We start from the raw sequence: 15,168 nt of genomic DNA, 5'->3' as shown, positions 1-15,168 counted from the left end.
AAATGAAATAACCCTCGTACCTTTTTTATGAGATAGGAGTTGCATGTTAGCATTTTAAAACACCAGGGTGCGTAGCCGAGTTGCACAAACGCTCACGAAACGCTCACGAAACGAAACGCTCGTAGATATCTATCTCTATCGCTCGTGCGTATTGGCGCGACGGAGCTAGACTAACTTGCGCGGCGTTTCGTTTTCGTTTGGCGTCGGAGAAATGCCATTCGGCTACACACGCTGGATATCATTATACAGTTTATTGAACGGAAACCTAAAATATAAGAGCAATCTCAAGATCAATGACAATCGATACGTGCGACGCGACGATTCCTTCTGCCGCCATTTTGGAAGCGTAGGGATGGGGACGTCTGATGTCCTTACATTCGGCCATCGCCTGACGTCGACCTACGTCCCGAAGGTCACTGCCATGTGCTGCTACTGATGACTGCTTCAGCCAACGCAGCCGAAGCAGGCTTCCAACTGGTTTAACGGGCTAAAAGTTTGACTAGTTTCAAGTCATTTATATTAGTCAAGTTCGTCGTCATTAACTCTAGATGTTCACTGATAACAGGTACTTCACTTATTATTCACCTATCAATTGATAATTATCAATTTCCCGCTAGATAAGATAATAACCGCCAATAAATCAGTACAAGACTGTCAGTGAAAACAAATGGCGTTGTCCGCGCTCGTTCTGTTTGTGTGTTTTGGTGTAGTGTATAGCCAGATTTTGTGTGAGGATGGATATTGTAGGGTGAGTATGAGTATGAGTATGCTAGGCACTGGTCCCGCCAAAAGCGAGTAAGTAAATAACCTAACCACAAAATTAAAATTTTGTAAAAACCCCTGACCGCGACATAGTGGACCGATTTTCACGAAACATGGCTAAGAACACTCCTGACTAACAGTTTTCAAACAAAAAAAAACTAAATTTAAATCGGTTCATCCGTTCTGGAGCTACGGTGCCACAGACAGACACACACACACACAGACAGACACGTCAAACTTATAACACCCCGTCGTTTTTGCGTCGGGGGTTAAAAGTGCCTATGTTACAGACGTACAGTTTCGAGGTAGGCTGCACGGCGGCCGCGCAGCACTGCAGCATCAACAACGCAACACATTCGGGCATGTGGCTCATGTCACCCACCACTTGCAACTGCTGCGATTATTGCCTGCCTTTTATACGTAAGAATAACTATAGTTTTCTTGGCTCCTGGGGATCGATTTTTGCATTTCGAACGCACGAATTTGCCGTTCGAAAGTCTGTGGAAAACGACGACGGAATGCTATTTTTGAAAAAGGACGACTAGGATTCTGTTAGGGTCCCTCCACATCTAGCGTCTCGCGAGCGTCGCGTCGGCCCAACTGTATGGGCAAAGCCTGACGCTGTTGCTGACGCGACGTCTTTTTCCATGAAACATGACCCTTAGTAGAATTTAAATCACTAGTAGTGGAGATATTATTGAACGAATTTCACGAAATCGAATGGCTGAAATTCAAAAATCGGCCCCCAGTACACTTTTGTAGTAAGCGTAATAAGTTACATACTTCCGACATCCGATATCGGATCGGATAATGTGAAAACGGCCTAAGGAGGCGAAGTTTCTCCTTAGCCTTAACGGTTCACTTCAGTACCGCCTGTAAATTTGTAATGCTTAACAATATTCTGATAGACCAGGAAAAATAGCTTGACCTGGACATAATTCGATAACCGTAATTTTCTTTTTCTGTCGTATAAAGTATCATTAGTGATAGTTAAAATACAAATTATTAATCAAATTAGGGTTCTGATTCAATTTAAAAAAAAATAAAAACGAACTTTGAATATTTTTTGATTTTATAACTAAAGTATTAAATGTAATCCGGAAAAAGTGCTTGTATTATGTTGTGACACCTGCATTTCATATAAAAACATCTAATTTTTATAAATAATTCATACAGAACTATCATTTATAAAGAAGGTTTAGTAAGTTACACATTTTCAGGCGTATTTCACTAGAAAATATTGTTAACCGTAATCCTGCAATTTATTATGAATATAATATTACGTGTGTTGATAAATTATTAAAACTTATACCAATACTTTTGGCGCTTGTTCAAAATCTTAAATATTGATAATTTTAGGAAAGGAAAAATACCTAACTAAATTGAAAGATGGTAAATTTTGCCGTTAATATATTCTTAGTACTATACGAAATCAATTAAACAACAAATATGTAAGATTCATTACTTAATTGATATTTTTCTTACTTGCGCTTTAATATGAACGTTATTACCTGCAGAATAAGGTCGTGCACAGAGTAGGTATAGCTAGTATAGTAGTAGCGGGAACGGGCGGCGAGTCGTCAACACGTGTTTCATATCAAGGGCGCCGCGTTTTCAAAACGCTTCGATAACAAATATTTCACCGTCCAGTATAAGAGAGCTCCTTATTACAAGTGACAAAAGTCATACAAATCAATTAGTCCGATAGGTCACGTTAAACTGGTCAAGTCGTTAGCTCAATAATAGTACCTATCGAGCTTGACGAGATGCTTGGATCACAACAACGTAATATGTATGAAAGCTTGCGGCGCTTAAGACTGTATTCTTTCGAGTCGTGTGTAACGTATTTTGGCGAGGCAAATTTGAAGCACAGTGCGTGTCTGTCTCACTCACTCTTACGGTAAACCTAATGAACTGTTTCACTTTCAGAGGATTTTTGAAGTAATTTGGGTAATATGACATTGTCGCGGTGAGGTCTTTCCGGTACAAATTTATCGGTGGATCTTTTCGGATTTGTGGATGATGAGCCGATGCGATGTCGCTTCATTTTGAAGTGTCGACTCTCGCGAGGGAGTTCTTAGAGGACCGCGAGGAGCGCGTGTGACTGTTGAGTTTTTGAATGATTTGAAGTTTGTGAATGATTTTATTTTGTGTGTATTTGTGTGGGCATGAGGTGTTTGTGTTGCGAGAGTCAAATCAATAATATGAGTGGTACAAATTTTATTAGGGGGCCTCATGTGTGAGAAACTCAACACTCGAATGCTGCGTAACAATGCGAGCCGAAATCGCCTAATCGGAAGTGTCCGACTTGGTATCGACTAATCTATACACGTTGTAACATGAGAAACCAGAAATCAAAACCTGATTTCTGGTATCTAGTACCCGGTAACCGGTAACCGGTAACCGATAACCGGTAACCGGTATCCGGTATCCTGTATCCTGTATCCGGTATCCGGTAACCGGTATCCGGTAACCGGTATCCGGTAACCGGTATCCGGTAACCGGTAACCGGTAACCGGTATCCGGTAACCGGTATCCGGTAACCGGTATCCGGTAACCGGTATCCGGTAACCGGTATCCGGTAACCGGTAACCGGTGACGGGTCTCCGGTATTCGGTGACCGGTAACCGGTAACCAGTAACCAATGACCGTTAACCGGTATCCGGTAAACGGTGACCGGTAACCGGTAGACGGTAACCGGTATCCGGTAAACGGTAGACAGTAACCGGTAACCAGCATCCGATATACGGTATCCGATATCCGGTTTCCGTGTTCGGTTTCCCGTTTCTGGTTTGGTTTTGGTTTTAGTTTTAGTTCTGTTAGTTTAAACAAAAACAAAACTGAAAACGAAAACGGAAACCGAAACGGGAATGGAAACGAAAACCGAAATCGAAACCGAAACCAAGACCAAAACCGAAACCGAAAAAAATATTTAAGTTCCTAGAAGTAAAGAGTGACAGAGATAGCACTATAATCATTTAAGTTCCTGGTAGTAAAGAGTGACAGAGATAGCACTCATGTTAGTCAAACTCGTGGTATGTGCACTTCCCGTACACAGTAAAGAGTGACAGAGATAGCACTATAATCATTTAAGTTCCTGGTAGTAAAGAGTGACAGAGATAGCACTGTAATAATAAAATTTATGTTCCTGGTAGTAAAGAGTGACAGAGATAGCACTATCATAATTAAAGTTCCTGGTAGTAAAGAGTGATAGAGATAGCACTCATGTTAGTCAAACTCGTGGTATGTGCACTTCCCGCACACAGTAAAGAGTGACAGAGATAGCACTATAATAATTTAAGGTCCTGGTAGTAAAGAGTGACAGAGATAGCACTATAACAATTTAAGTTCCTGATAGTAAAGAGTGACAGAGAATAGAGATAGCACTATAATAATTTAAGTTCCTGGTAGTAAAGAGTGACAGAGATAGCATTTTTGTTATTTAAATTTCTGTTAGTAAAGAGTGACAGAGATAGCACTATTGTTATTTAAATTTCTGTTAGTAAAGACGTAAAGAGTGACAGAGATATCACTCACGTTGGTCAAAGACGTGGTTTATGGACTACTATTTGGACCCCCCAATGTCACGCTTTTTTAATCCTTTAACATGGATTGTCACATTTAGTATGACGTAATATATGAATGACGCCTAAAGATTGAGAGAGACAGCAATATTGTTCTTCAAATTCGTGGTAGTGAGAACAGGGTGCGTAGCCGAATGGCACAAACGCTCACGAAACGAAACGCTAGTAGATATCTATCTCTATCGCTCTTGCGTATTGGCGCGACAGAGCCAGACTGCGTTTCGTTTTCGTTTCGCGTCGGAGAAATGGCATTCGGCTACGGGGCCTGAACAGAGACAGCACTATGTATCGCGCGGCCGCCGACTACGCAAGTCGCCGCGTAATTATAATAACCGTTCGGCTCCTTTTTAGATCGTGTACAGTCAACAACACAGCTGGCAAGACAAAGTGCCAAAAATATGTATAGAGTATTTTATTTCCTGTACAAGTGTTGGTACTTGGTACATTAAGGTATGTGTATACATATATTTGGCACTTTATCTTTATTCACAGCTGAGTTGCTGACTGTACCAATAACGATCAACTATGAACTTTTGTGGTTTGTTTTAAATAGTTCTATGCAGATATAGATTAGAATACCTATTCTATCGGTACTTTTTGTATAGGTTATTATAATAACTGGACAAAATAATTATAATCAGTGCCGGCGCACTCCGCGATCACGATTCTTTCGCCGAGCTACAAGGCCTTGATATATAGGATGTATTATTTTATCAGCAACAAAAATATGTGATGATATTGAATTAAGGCAAAACAAGACATATAAACGCTCTCCATTATTTCCTCCCTGGTTTATGAAGCTAGAACAATGATTTTTAACACATACGAAATTCGTACACTGAAATAAAGTGATGATACTATAAATATACTCGACATTCAAAGTCGATAATCTAGTGACGTGAGAAGTTATTGATATAACAGAATTTTGCACAAAATTTTGCAGAATTTTGCCCTTTGATGTTGAAAATGCCGCCACTCTATAAAACAAACAGACCGCACACGAGCAGCCGACATTAAATTCTATTGCACGGCGCGAAGGTCGAAAGCCGCGCCCGCACCTGGGCGTAGGTAGCGAGATCGGGTGCACGTGCGCTTACCTTTGAAATCGCCGACACACAGGTGTCGCCGTTCGCCCTCTCTTTTCATTTATGTTTCTGTTTCAATCGGTTAGCCGTATGCCGGCCGGCAATAAAGGTTGTTTTTTTAACCGACTTCAAAAAAAGTAGGAGGTTCTCAATTCGACTGAATGTTTTTTAGGGTTCCGTAGTCAACTAGGAATCCTTATAGTTTCCCCCTGTCTGTCTGTCTGTCCGTCCGTCCGCGGATAATCTCAGTAACCGTAAGCACTAGAAAGCTGAAATTTGGTACCAATGTATCAATCACGCCAACAAAGTGCAAAAATAAAAAATGGAAAAAAATGTTTTATTAGGGTACCCCCCTACATGTAAAGTGGGGGCTGATTTTTTTTTCATTCCAACCCCAACGTATGATATATTGTTGGATAGGTATTTAAAAATGAATAAGGGTTTACTAAGATCGTTTTTTGATAATATTAATATTTTCGGAAATAATCGCTCCTAAAGAAAAAAAAAGTGCGTCCCCACCCTCTAACTTTTGAACCATATGTTTAAAAAATATGAAAAAAATCACAAAAGTAGAACTTTATAAAGACTTTCTAGGAAAATTGTTTTGAACTTGATAGGTTCAGTAGTTTTTGAGAAAAATACTGAAAACTACGGAACCCTACACTGAGCGTGGCCCGACACGCTCTTGGCCGGTTTTTGATCATATTAATATTTTCGGAAATAATCGCTCCTAAAGGAAAAAAAAAGTGCGTCCCCCCCCTCTATATTTTGAACCTTATGTTTAAAAAAATATGAAAAAAGATCAAAAAAGTAGAACTTTATAAAGACTTTCTAGGAAAATTGTTTTGAGAAAAATACGATAAACTACGGAACCCTACACTGAGCGTGGACCGACACGCTCTTGGTCGGTTTTTTTGTTACTCGATATCTCCGAGAATCGTGGACCGATTTTCAAATTATTTTTTTAATCGAACGGGTATAACCCCGAGATGGTCCTATTGGCACCAAGTCCCAGGCGGCGCGGCGCGCGCCACGCCGCCGCCACGCCGCCTGGGGCGCGTCTTACGTCCTTCCTATACAAAATGTACTGAGGAGACGATTTTTGAATTACACTCAGGTGGCGTGGCGCGGACGTCCGTCCGCGCCCCGAGACACGCGACGCTCTGGTGTGGCCGGTACCTTACGTCCCTAACCTATTAACCGATCCGCCGCGGTGACGCGGCCGGTGCGCGGCGCGCTCTCCCAGGCCCGCGCCCCGCGCGCTCCCCCGCCCCGCGACAGCCGCTCTACGACAACTTTGCACCCTTTTAAATTACTGACATTTACAGTTTCTTAAGCGCGACCTTCACAGTATTAATTTTGATAAAATCATGATTATAGTACACAAAAACCTGGTCTTAAGCAAAAAAATCTCAGTTACAATTTATACCTACTGAGAAATTCATGTTTATTTAAGCGTTAAAAATATATGTTTAAGATCGGTGTTAAATGTCTATATATACTTAATACAATGCAAATTGATATATATATCATGGTCACCATTTTTACCTACCTAGATATTCACATTAAATGAAAACGGTAAAAAAAAGTACACAATCAGATTTATTTTCTGTGTAATATCGCTAATAACTGATCGCATCTGAGTGCACCACAAAGTTAATCTAACAAAGTTTTCGGTTAACTATTTTGCTGTTAGCGAAAAGTGGGATAATGTACTTTATCTCATGATTTTTATAAGATATGAATACGATCGTCTTTTTTTTTATCTATGTACATAATTACTATTTGATGCTTAATAATAATACCCAATAAAATATCAAAAAGGACGAGTTATTGAATTATGTCCAGGGTACCTTACTTTTACTCCACTATGATGTTGCCTCCAACTAATGTAAGGTGCATTACCTACTGTGTAAAACGAAACGTATTGAATGAAAGAGACAGCATGCTTGAATACACATTAGAAAGAAAGGGATGAATGAATGACTGAACGAAAGAGATAGAAATAGGATTAGGTTAGCGTAAGCTGAAATAGAAATATATCATTATGGCCGAAAACGTTGTTTCACTTCTTACATGGCGCTGCGGACAGGATAAAACTAAGATAAAACTCCAACTTTACCTACTTTGAAAGTAATTCTCAATTCTCAATATAGATATCTCTTTTGCTTACCAGAGACAAAATATTAAATTTCCTGATCAAAGTTCTGAAACATTCAAATAGCGACGGTGCTGAGAGCGCCTTAAAGGCGATATTGTACCTACAAAACTGTATCTCTCCCTGCAGCCTAGGTTACCTAAACTGGAGGATCCGCCCTTGCCTCCGGCATTTTTCAATACAATCGAAACACTCCAAATATGTCATTACCAGGGCTCGGATTATTTTTCGCATGGTAAGATGAAAGAAAACTATGGAGTCGATATTAAAACTAAACTTTAATTCATATTCATACTCATACTCACTAATTTTCTTAGTCCCGTAATACTTTTGTCCCTTGTGCAGGTTGACAGATCGAAAATGTTAATCGAAAATTAATCTTACTGAATGTAATTAAAATTATTTATGTGGTGTGATTTGGGAAGCCTTTTGCTTGGTAAAGGGTTACGTTTACCCTGTAACTATATCAAATTAGTTACTATTTTGTTTGGTTCAGACTACTTTGTTGCGGTAAACGTAATGCTAAGTACTAGCTGATTTATAAAAATCATTTGCACGTCAATGTCATGTCAATCATTCACGACGCGATGTGTCACTTAATTATTTATTGCAATCGGTGCGTGCAATAATTACGTAAACAATTATGATGTCTGATCCGCAAGTTTCTGCAATTTTATACTGGATAGAACCTTACAAAGATCTAAAATACGATCATGAGAAATGTGTTACTAGTACTTAGCATTACGTTTACCGCAACAAAGTAGTCTGAACCAAACAAAATAGTAACTAATTTGATATAGTTACAGGGTAAATGTAACACTTTACCAAGCAAAAGACTTCCCAAATCACACCACATAAATAATTTTAATTACATTCAGTAAAATTAATTTTCGATTAACATTTTCGATCTGTTAACCTGCACAAGGGACAAAAGTATTACGGGACTAAGAAAATTAGTGAGTATGAGTATGAATATGAATTAAAGTTTAGTTTTAATATCGACTCCATAGTTTTCATTCATCTTACCATGCGAAAAATAATCCGAGGCCTGGTCATTACCTACCAAAAGCATAGCACCTGCCTGGGCTGCCTGATTTCTTATCGTCATTTCATTTATGATCATTGTGATGTAAGATGATCTTGGCTATCAGCTCTTGACAAACATATTTATTATGATGATGACGAAGAAACGTTTAACAATTCCAGCGGAAGGCGAACACTGCAGTTTGGGCGGGCCGGGTACAGGAACAACTGTCGGCAGATGTGGCGACGGGCTCACCTGCGTCGCAGAGCAAGATGGCAACTTTTGCAGGAGAAGTAAGTACTTGCACAACATCTCGGGTCAATGAAGTCTCCCAGAAGTCGCCGGCAACAAGGGTCTGCTAGGCATTCTGGTAGAGCTGCTAATTGTGCTGCCAATTTTATCACTTATCCACGTGGATAAGACATCTGTCACACTCACAGTGACATACTTGCCAAAGCGTGACGGATGCTTTATCGACATAGATAAGAGATAAAATTGGAAGCATGATACCCCGGCTGGATTGGCAAATAGTATTTTATGCAACTGGTGGTTAAGAGAGGTCAAAAAAGGTGAGTGGCGTGGGTAACAATTTGAGGCGAAGTCGAAAATTGTTAATAAAGACGCCACGAGCATTTTTTGACTCAGTTAAACACCGTTGCATACAATACTTTTTCTACGACCAAGCACTTATTTTGAAAGAAAATTATAAATCAACAAATACCTACTTTCAGTCATCTTAGTTATCTAGTGGACCGCCTACCATTTTGAATATGCAGTTTCAGTGCAAACATGAAAATAAAACTGTCTATGGTATGGTTCTTTGAAGCCTGGCCACTAAGACGAATCGAGCCGAGTTGAATCGAGTTCTCATACATTTGAATGCGATTCGACGCGTCGCCAATGAACGCAGCAGAAAACGAAGGAGTCTCGACCACAAATTACTAAGAAGATACTACGTGTCTCGACTCTGCGAATTGGTTTGTTAAGTTGGTAGCAATGTATTTACTGAACTGTAACAGCTATATCGTGCTACTTCTACTAAATGTTTTCAGGGTATAGACTAGATAGACTTGTCCTGACATCTTTTATGTAGGGTTTTTAAGTTCTATGCACGACCTTGTAACTCACGAATAACACTACGGGAGTAGAAAAAATAGTTTTTGTCACCATCACGCAAAATAGCGCATGTTTTTCGTCCCCACGGTTTGACCCTTTCCACTAATTCTAAGATGGTGTCGGTTTCGCATCGGTCTAATAATTAAGTCATCAGAAAAGGTGATGATTAAGGCCAATGATGATGATGATGAAGATGGTGTAACGTCCGTCCGTCCGTCCGCGGATAATCTCAGTAACCGTAAGCACTAGAAAGCTGAAATTTGGTACCAATATGTATTTCAATCACGCCAACAAAGTGCAAAAATAAAAAATGGAAAAAAATGTTTTATTAGGGTACCCCCCCTACATGTAAAGTGGGGGCTGATATTTTTTTTCATTCCAACCCCAACGTGTGATATATATTATTGGATAGGTATTTAAAAATGAATAAGGGTTTACTAAGATCGTTTTTTATTAATATTAATATTTTCGGAAATAATCGCTCCTAAAGGAAAAAAAAGTGCGTCCCCCCCCTCTAACTTTTGAACCATATGTTTTAAAAATATGAAAAAAATCACAAAAGTAGAACTTTATAAAGACTTTCTAGGAAAATTGTTTTGAACTTGATAGCTTCAGTAGTTTTTGAGAAAAATACGAAAAACTACGGAACCCTACACTGAGCGTGGCCCGACACGCTCTTGGCCGGTTTTTTTCTCCTATTAGGATTGAAAGAGCTCGCGATTCTGAGTATGGAAACCACATAAAAATTCCAAATCAAAAAAAAAGTGGGGTGGACAACTTTAAAAAAAAAATGGGCCTGAGATGTCCACAAATTCAGATGCAATAAACTTCTTCCAGTGAAATCCGACTGTCACGCCGCCCAGGATGAATATGATGCTCGTCATGAATCTGGACAAATCGGGGCCTTGGAACAGCGGCCAGCCTGCGATGGCAAGGGGCGGTATCGGCATTTTTACTGTGTGCCTACTCAGACGTAAGTTCTGTCTCTATCACATGAAGACGAGTGAGATGGTATGAGTGTGGGCAAATCGGGATGCCTATATTATAATACCTACCTGTATTAAAATTTGTACACCTTCTGAGCGAGCTCACTTCGTCGTCTTTGCCTAGGTTAGTCCACAGACTCCGTGGAAATGAGTAAAGCCATTGGTAGTATAAAAAAATCTTAAAATGCACGTTTATGCTTTTCCAGGTGTTTTTGCCAATCGGACGAAGGTGAACGGCTGTTTGGAGAGGTTCTTCATCAGGGAGCAGCGACGGAACGGAATATGCATTGCGGTTTGTATGCTTTGTGGCCCCAATAATACTGGCTGAGCTGTAAATCTTCGCGTTATGCTTTGAAATTCATAAAAAAGTTAGTGTACTGATTAGTTAAAAAAGTGTTTTGTCCCTTTTTCACAAATACATAAGTCAACATGAAAGACTACATTTAATGGAAAATATAGTAAAAATTACAATAGCTAATAACTAAACTCTAACTATTCAAATAAACTATTCCCTGTCGTTCCCGGTGCAAATGTGCCCATGATGCTGGCAGCATTTCCGCGTTGAATTACAATGGACAGCTTTTGCACCAGGAACGACTCGGAGCGGGGACTTTCTCCTTCCGACAGTCGACGGCCCAATTCGCGTACAAAGCACTTCGCGTTTGTTCCCCAGCTCCCCGCCGTATCTACCGCGAATGGGACAAATATGTAGCCCGGGCCAATGGGAAGATATTTTAGGCGCTTCAAGCCCGCTTGCGATTGAGCCGCCGCTCCGGCCGCGTGCGAGGTGCGGGTGATGTGGCGACATGAAAGATAAAGACAAACGATTATTATTAGCTAATTAAACTTGATCTGAAATGTCAGCCAAACATCAGAATAACAGCGCCCTCTTAACAATAGCCATATATTTCTGGCCAGGCTTTAAATTTTACCGGTCTTCCCATAAAATTGTTGACAGTGTTGCCAGTTAAAGTCCATATAAATTCAAAAAATATTTATGACTGTTTATAGAACAAATTTTAAATAACCTGCGGTATAGGTTGCTTTAAAATTACGAAGAAATCAGGAAAATAACACAAATTCTGTTATCTCCTAGGTTGCTCCCGCCTCCATCACAAAATACAGAAATCCATATCTCCCGGTCTCAAGATACCGGTGGTAGGGCTCCGCTGCACGTCGGACGGGAATTTCAACCCTGTGCAGTGCCTGAATAACGAGTGTTATTGCGTAGACAAGATCACGGGGGTTATCAAGGGGGATGAGAAGATAGATTTGGAGGTTGAGTCGATTTCGGAGTTGTCCTGTTGTAAGTATACTTGGTCCATAATGTGTCAATAACGATACTTGTGGTCGATATTGGTTTTTGAAGGGTGGATCTAATTGGCCCTTTTAACATATCATTAAAGCTAGGAACACACTACGCGGACGTCCGTCGTAAATCGACCGCGGACGGGAATCTGGACAATGGAAATACACATAACCGTGCAAACTATCGGTCGACGGACGTGGACGTGGCCTTGAGCGCACGGACGTCCGATCGAAAACTGGCTCTCTGGATGTTTTGTTCCGTGCACACTGATAGGTCGCGGTCGCGGTCGTTTTACGACGGACGTCCGCGTAGTATGTTCCTAGCTTAATCCTAGTGGCATGGTCCGATCGTGTGTTAAAGCCCACAGAACACTGTGGTTAAAGCCAGGTTCAAATACGATGGTATGAGGGAGCACACTGACATCTTATCCCGCCAGGCGGCGCCTGTGCAAGTGTCTAGTCACTGTCATTCATATGTGTGAGAGAGAGAGAGAAAACTATCTTCGTCTCGCTCTCACGTATGAAATTCTTTATCTGGACTAATAAGGTAGCGCCATGTGTCTATAACCGTTGAGTGTGCCTCCTCATTGGCATCGATTTTGATAGCCCTACCCTGCCTCTGCAAAGAGTTAAGTAAAATTCATAATTTCATCGAAGATTGACGTTTAAAACAACATTTAGGCTTCCCACAGACAGTCTTAAAAATTAATAATCTTAAAAAAAATTTGTATGCAATTGACACTGACAGATCTGTCAGTGTCTTGTCAGTGTCAGTTTGAACTGTCAGATTGCATACAAGTTTTTTTTAAGATTATGAATTTTTAAGACTGTATGTGGGAAGCCTTAGACCGGCACGGCTGTCTAAAGGTTACCAACTAGGATTTTATTCTATGTTTAAGAATAAAGCAGAAACATCCCTGATATTTGAGAATTTCCATGTCTTTGTTCTTGACATGTCCTAAGCTGTAGCAATGAAAGCATTGTATTAGGTAGAAGTGTAAATTTTACTTCGTTGAAGTATTTTTGTATGAAAATGGTAACTTGTGATTGGAACAGTGAGTGATGATTGTGGTGCCAGCATTTTTCGTCAAAAGTCAGTTACGCAGACGTCAGTTTATTGTATGTTTCGTATAATTCGCCAAGATTGATCAAAATAAAGTCACCAAATTCACCTAATATTATGGCATAAGTAGCATAAAAATTTCCCCTTCTTCCAGACGATGAAACTCTCGACCTCTTCCCCTCCAACACCGGCTCTCCCCCCTACAACTACACCTCCCCCTGCCTAGAGGATATGAAAGAGATGGTAGACTACCTGGAGGAGAGTGAGCGGGACGGGTATAACGTGGATTACTCTAGCAGCGTACCGGAGTGCATGCCAGATGCCACTTATGGGAGGGTCGTGAAAACTTTTACGGGATCGTAAGTTGACTTTTATGTACAGATGGTGCTTTTTGTACTAGTCAGATGGCAGTCGCTTTCGTAAAACTAGTGCCTACGCCAATCTTGGGATTAGCGGACCCCAGGCTCCCATGAGCCGTGGCAAATAACGCAAGGATGATGATGATGATGGTGCTTTTTGTACTAGTGTGCAAAGTGGTTTATTTCTTGTCAGGTCCAAACTTCGGAAGGCCATGTACCTACTGAAAAATGTCGTACGATACACGTGCGTAAAGGAAATTCGTAACTCGAGTCGTGTCGATTTAAAACCTTGTGTTGCCTGTGTGGTGACGGGTTAAGAATTTCACCACCCCCTTTCTTCCCGTGGGTGTCGTAGAAGGCGACTATGGGATATGGGTTAAATTGTGGCGTAGGCGAGAGGCTGGCAACCTGTCACTGCAATGTCACAGTTTCGTTTTCTTTCAACCCCTTATTTGCCAAGAGTGGCACTGAAACTTTAGTAGTTTCATGTGTTCTGCCTACCCCTATATGGGATACAGGCGTGATTGTATGTATGTATGCATGTGTTTTAATTTTTGCCACTCGTTTTGAAACCCCATTTTTCCTGCACTATATTTATGTCAAAATACTTCTCTATCGTATCGTATCAGAGATGTAACAGCCATTTTACTTTTTCACAAGATAACTGACGCTTACTAAGAGTACACATAAAAAAATTAGCGACACAGTAGTGTCGTCCTATAGGCACTCTATAATTTGCCGCCTTTTATAGGGAAGGAAGCGGACTACGTTATTTTCTGTTGGTTGGTAGTACAGACTTGCGTTTTGTTTTGGCAGGAAAATTTGTGTAGATGAGCACGGGAAGCCAATAGAAGGATACGAAGCTATGCCTGGCACGAAGGAGTACGAGGAAATGAATTGCAGTAAGTTTACAAACCTCGGAAAACGAAAAAGATCTGCATCATTTGTTTCTTATTGCAAAAATTTAGCCACTATGAGAGAGAGTGCGTTCCCTAAAAAAAAATATTTTTCAGATTGTGCCCTGACTACCTTACTAATGGTCAATTTACCCGAGAAGCCAGTGTGCTGCAGCAACGGCAACTTCCGGCGGGTGCAGTGTCGCCGCGGCGCCTGTCGCTGCGTAGACGACGCCGGACGGCAAGTCGGTGCGGAGTCGGGCAATGTAGCCGACCTGCCGTGCTACGTGGGGGAAGAGTGGAAAATCTGCTAATAAATATATTTATTGAAATTTATTTGTTTCTTTCAAATTCAGTTCTAAAACCCTCGCAACGCTCTGGATTCAGTTACAAAATGCCTCTCAAGATTTTGTTTTATAATCCTTTATTACGCTTATGATTCTATTTTCGAAGCCCTTGCTACGCTCTAGATTCAATTATAGAATCTCTCGCTGCCCTCAAGAGTCAATTAAAACATAGAATTTCTCACTAGTCTCACTAGTCACTACTCTCAGGATTTAAGTATAGAGTCTCTCGCTACGCACTTATGCAGAAGTTTAAATTATAGAATGGCAAATTATATACATAATGGCATGGTAGCAAAACAATGTCCACTTCAATTCCTAATTAATTCCTCACTACAAGGCCTAGGATTGTATTTTAGTAGGTCGCGAGGCAGGGGTGAGGTAATTTTCCATGACTCTCGTGTACTAGCCAGGCTGTTACTTAAACATTAAATAATATAGACAGGCCAAAGCAAAATTTGACACAAATTTTACGCCACGTAG

General features: G+C 40.6%; 1 protein-coding gene across 1 annotated transcript; it reads left to right on the top strand.

Annotated features, from left to right (window-relative positions):
• The first annotated feature begins 628 nt into the window (after positions 1-628).
• Positions 629-14,673, top strand: LOC125238749. Its single transcript, XM_048146175.1, has 9 exons — positions 629-748; positions 1,053-1,182; positions 8,796-8,906; positions 10,567-10,702; positions 10,922-11,007; positions 11,812-12,021; positions 13,241-13,445; positions 14,262-14,347; positions 14,459-14,673. Exons 1-9 carry the CDS (start codon positions 668-670, stop codon positions 14,653-14,655), a joined length of 1,242 nt encoding a protein of 413 aa, XP_048002132.1. The 5' UTR covers positions 629-667; the 3' UTR covers positions 14,656-14,673.
• Positions 14,674-15,168: the final 495 nt, after the last annotated feature.

Source organism: Leguminivora glycinivorella, chromosome 24 (assembly GCF_023078275.1).
Source record: "Leguminivora glycinivorella isolate SPB_JAAS2020 chromosome 24, LegGlyc_1.1, whole genome shotgun sequence".
NCBI classification, from domain to species: domain Eukaryota; kingdom Metazoa; phylum Arthropoda; class Insecta; order Lepidoptera; family Tortricidae; genus Leguminivora; species Leguminivora glycinivorella.
This window is presented reverse-complemented; position numbering and strand designations above follow the sequence as displayed.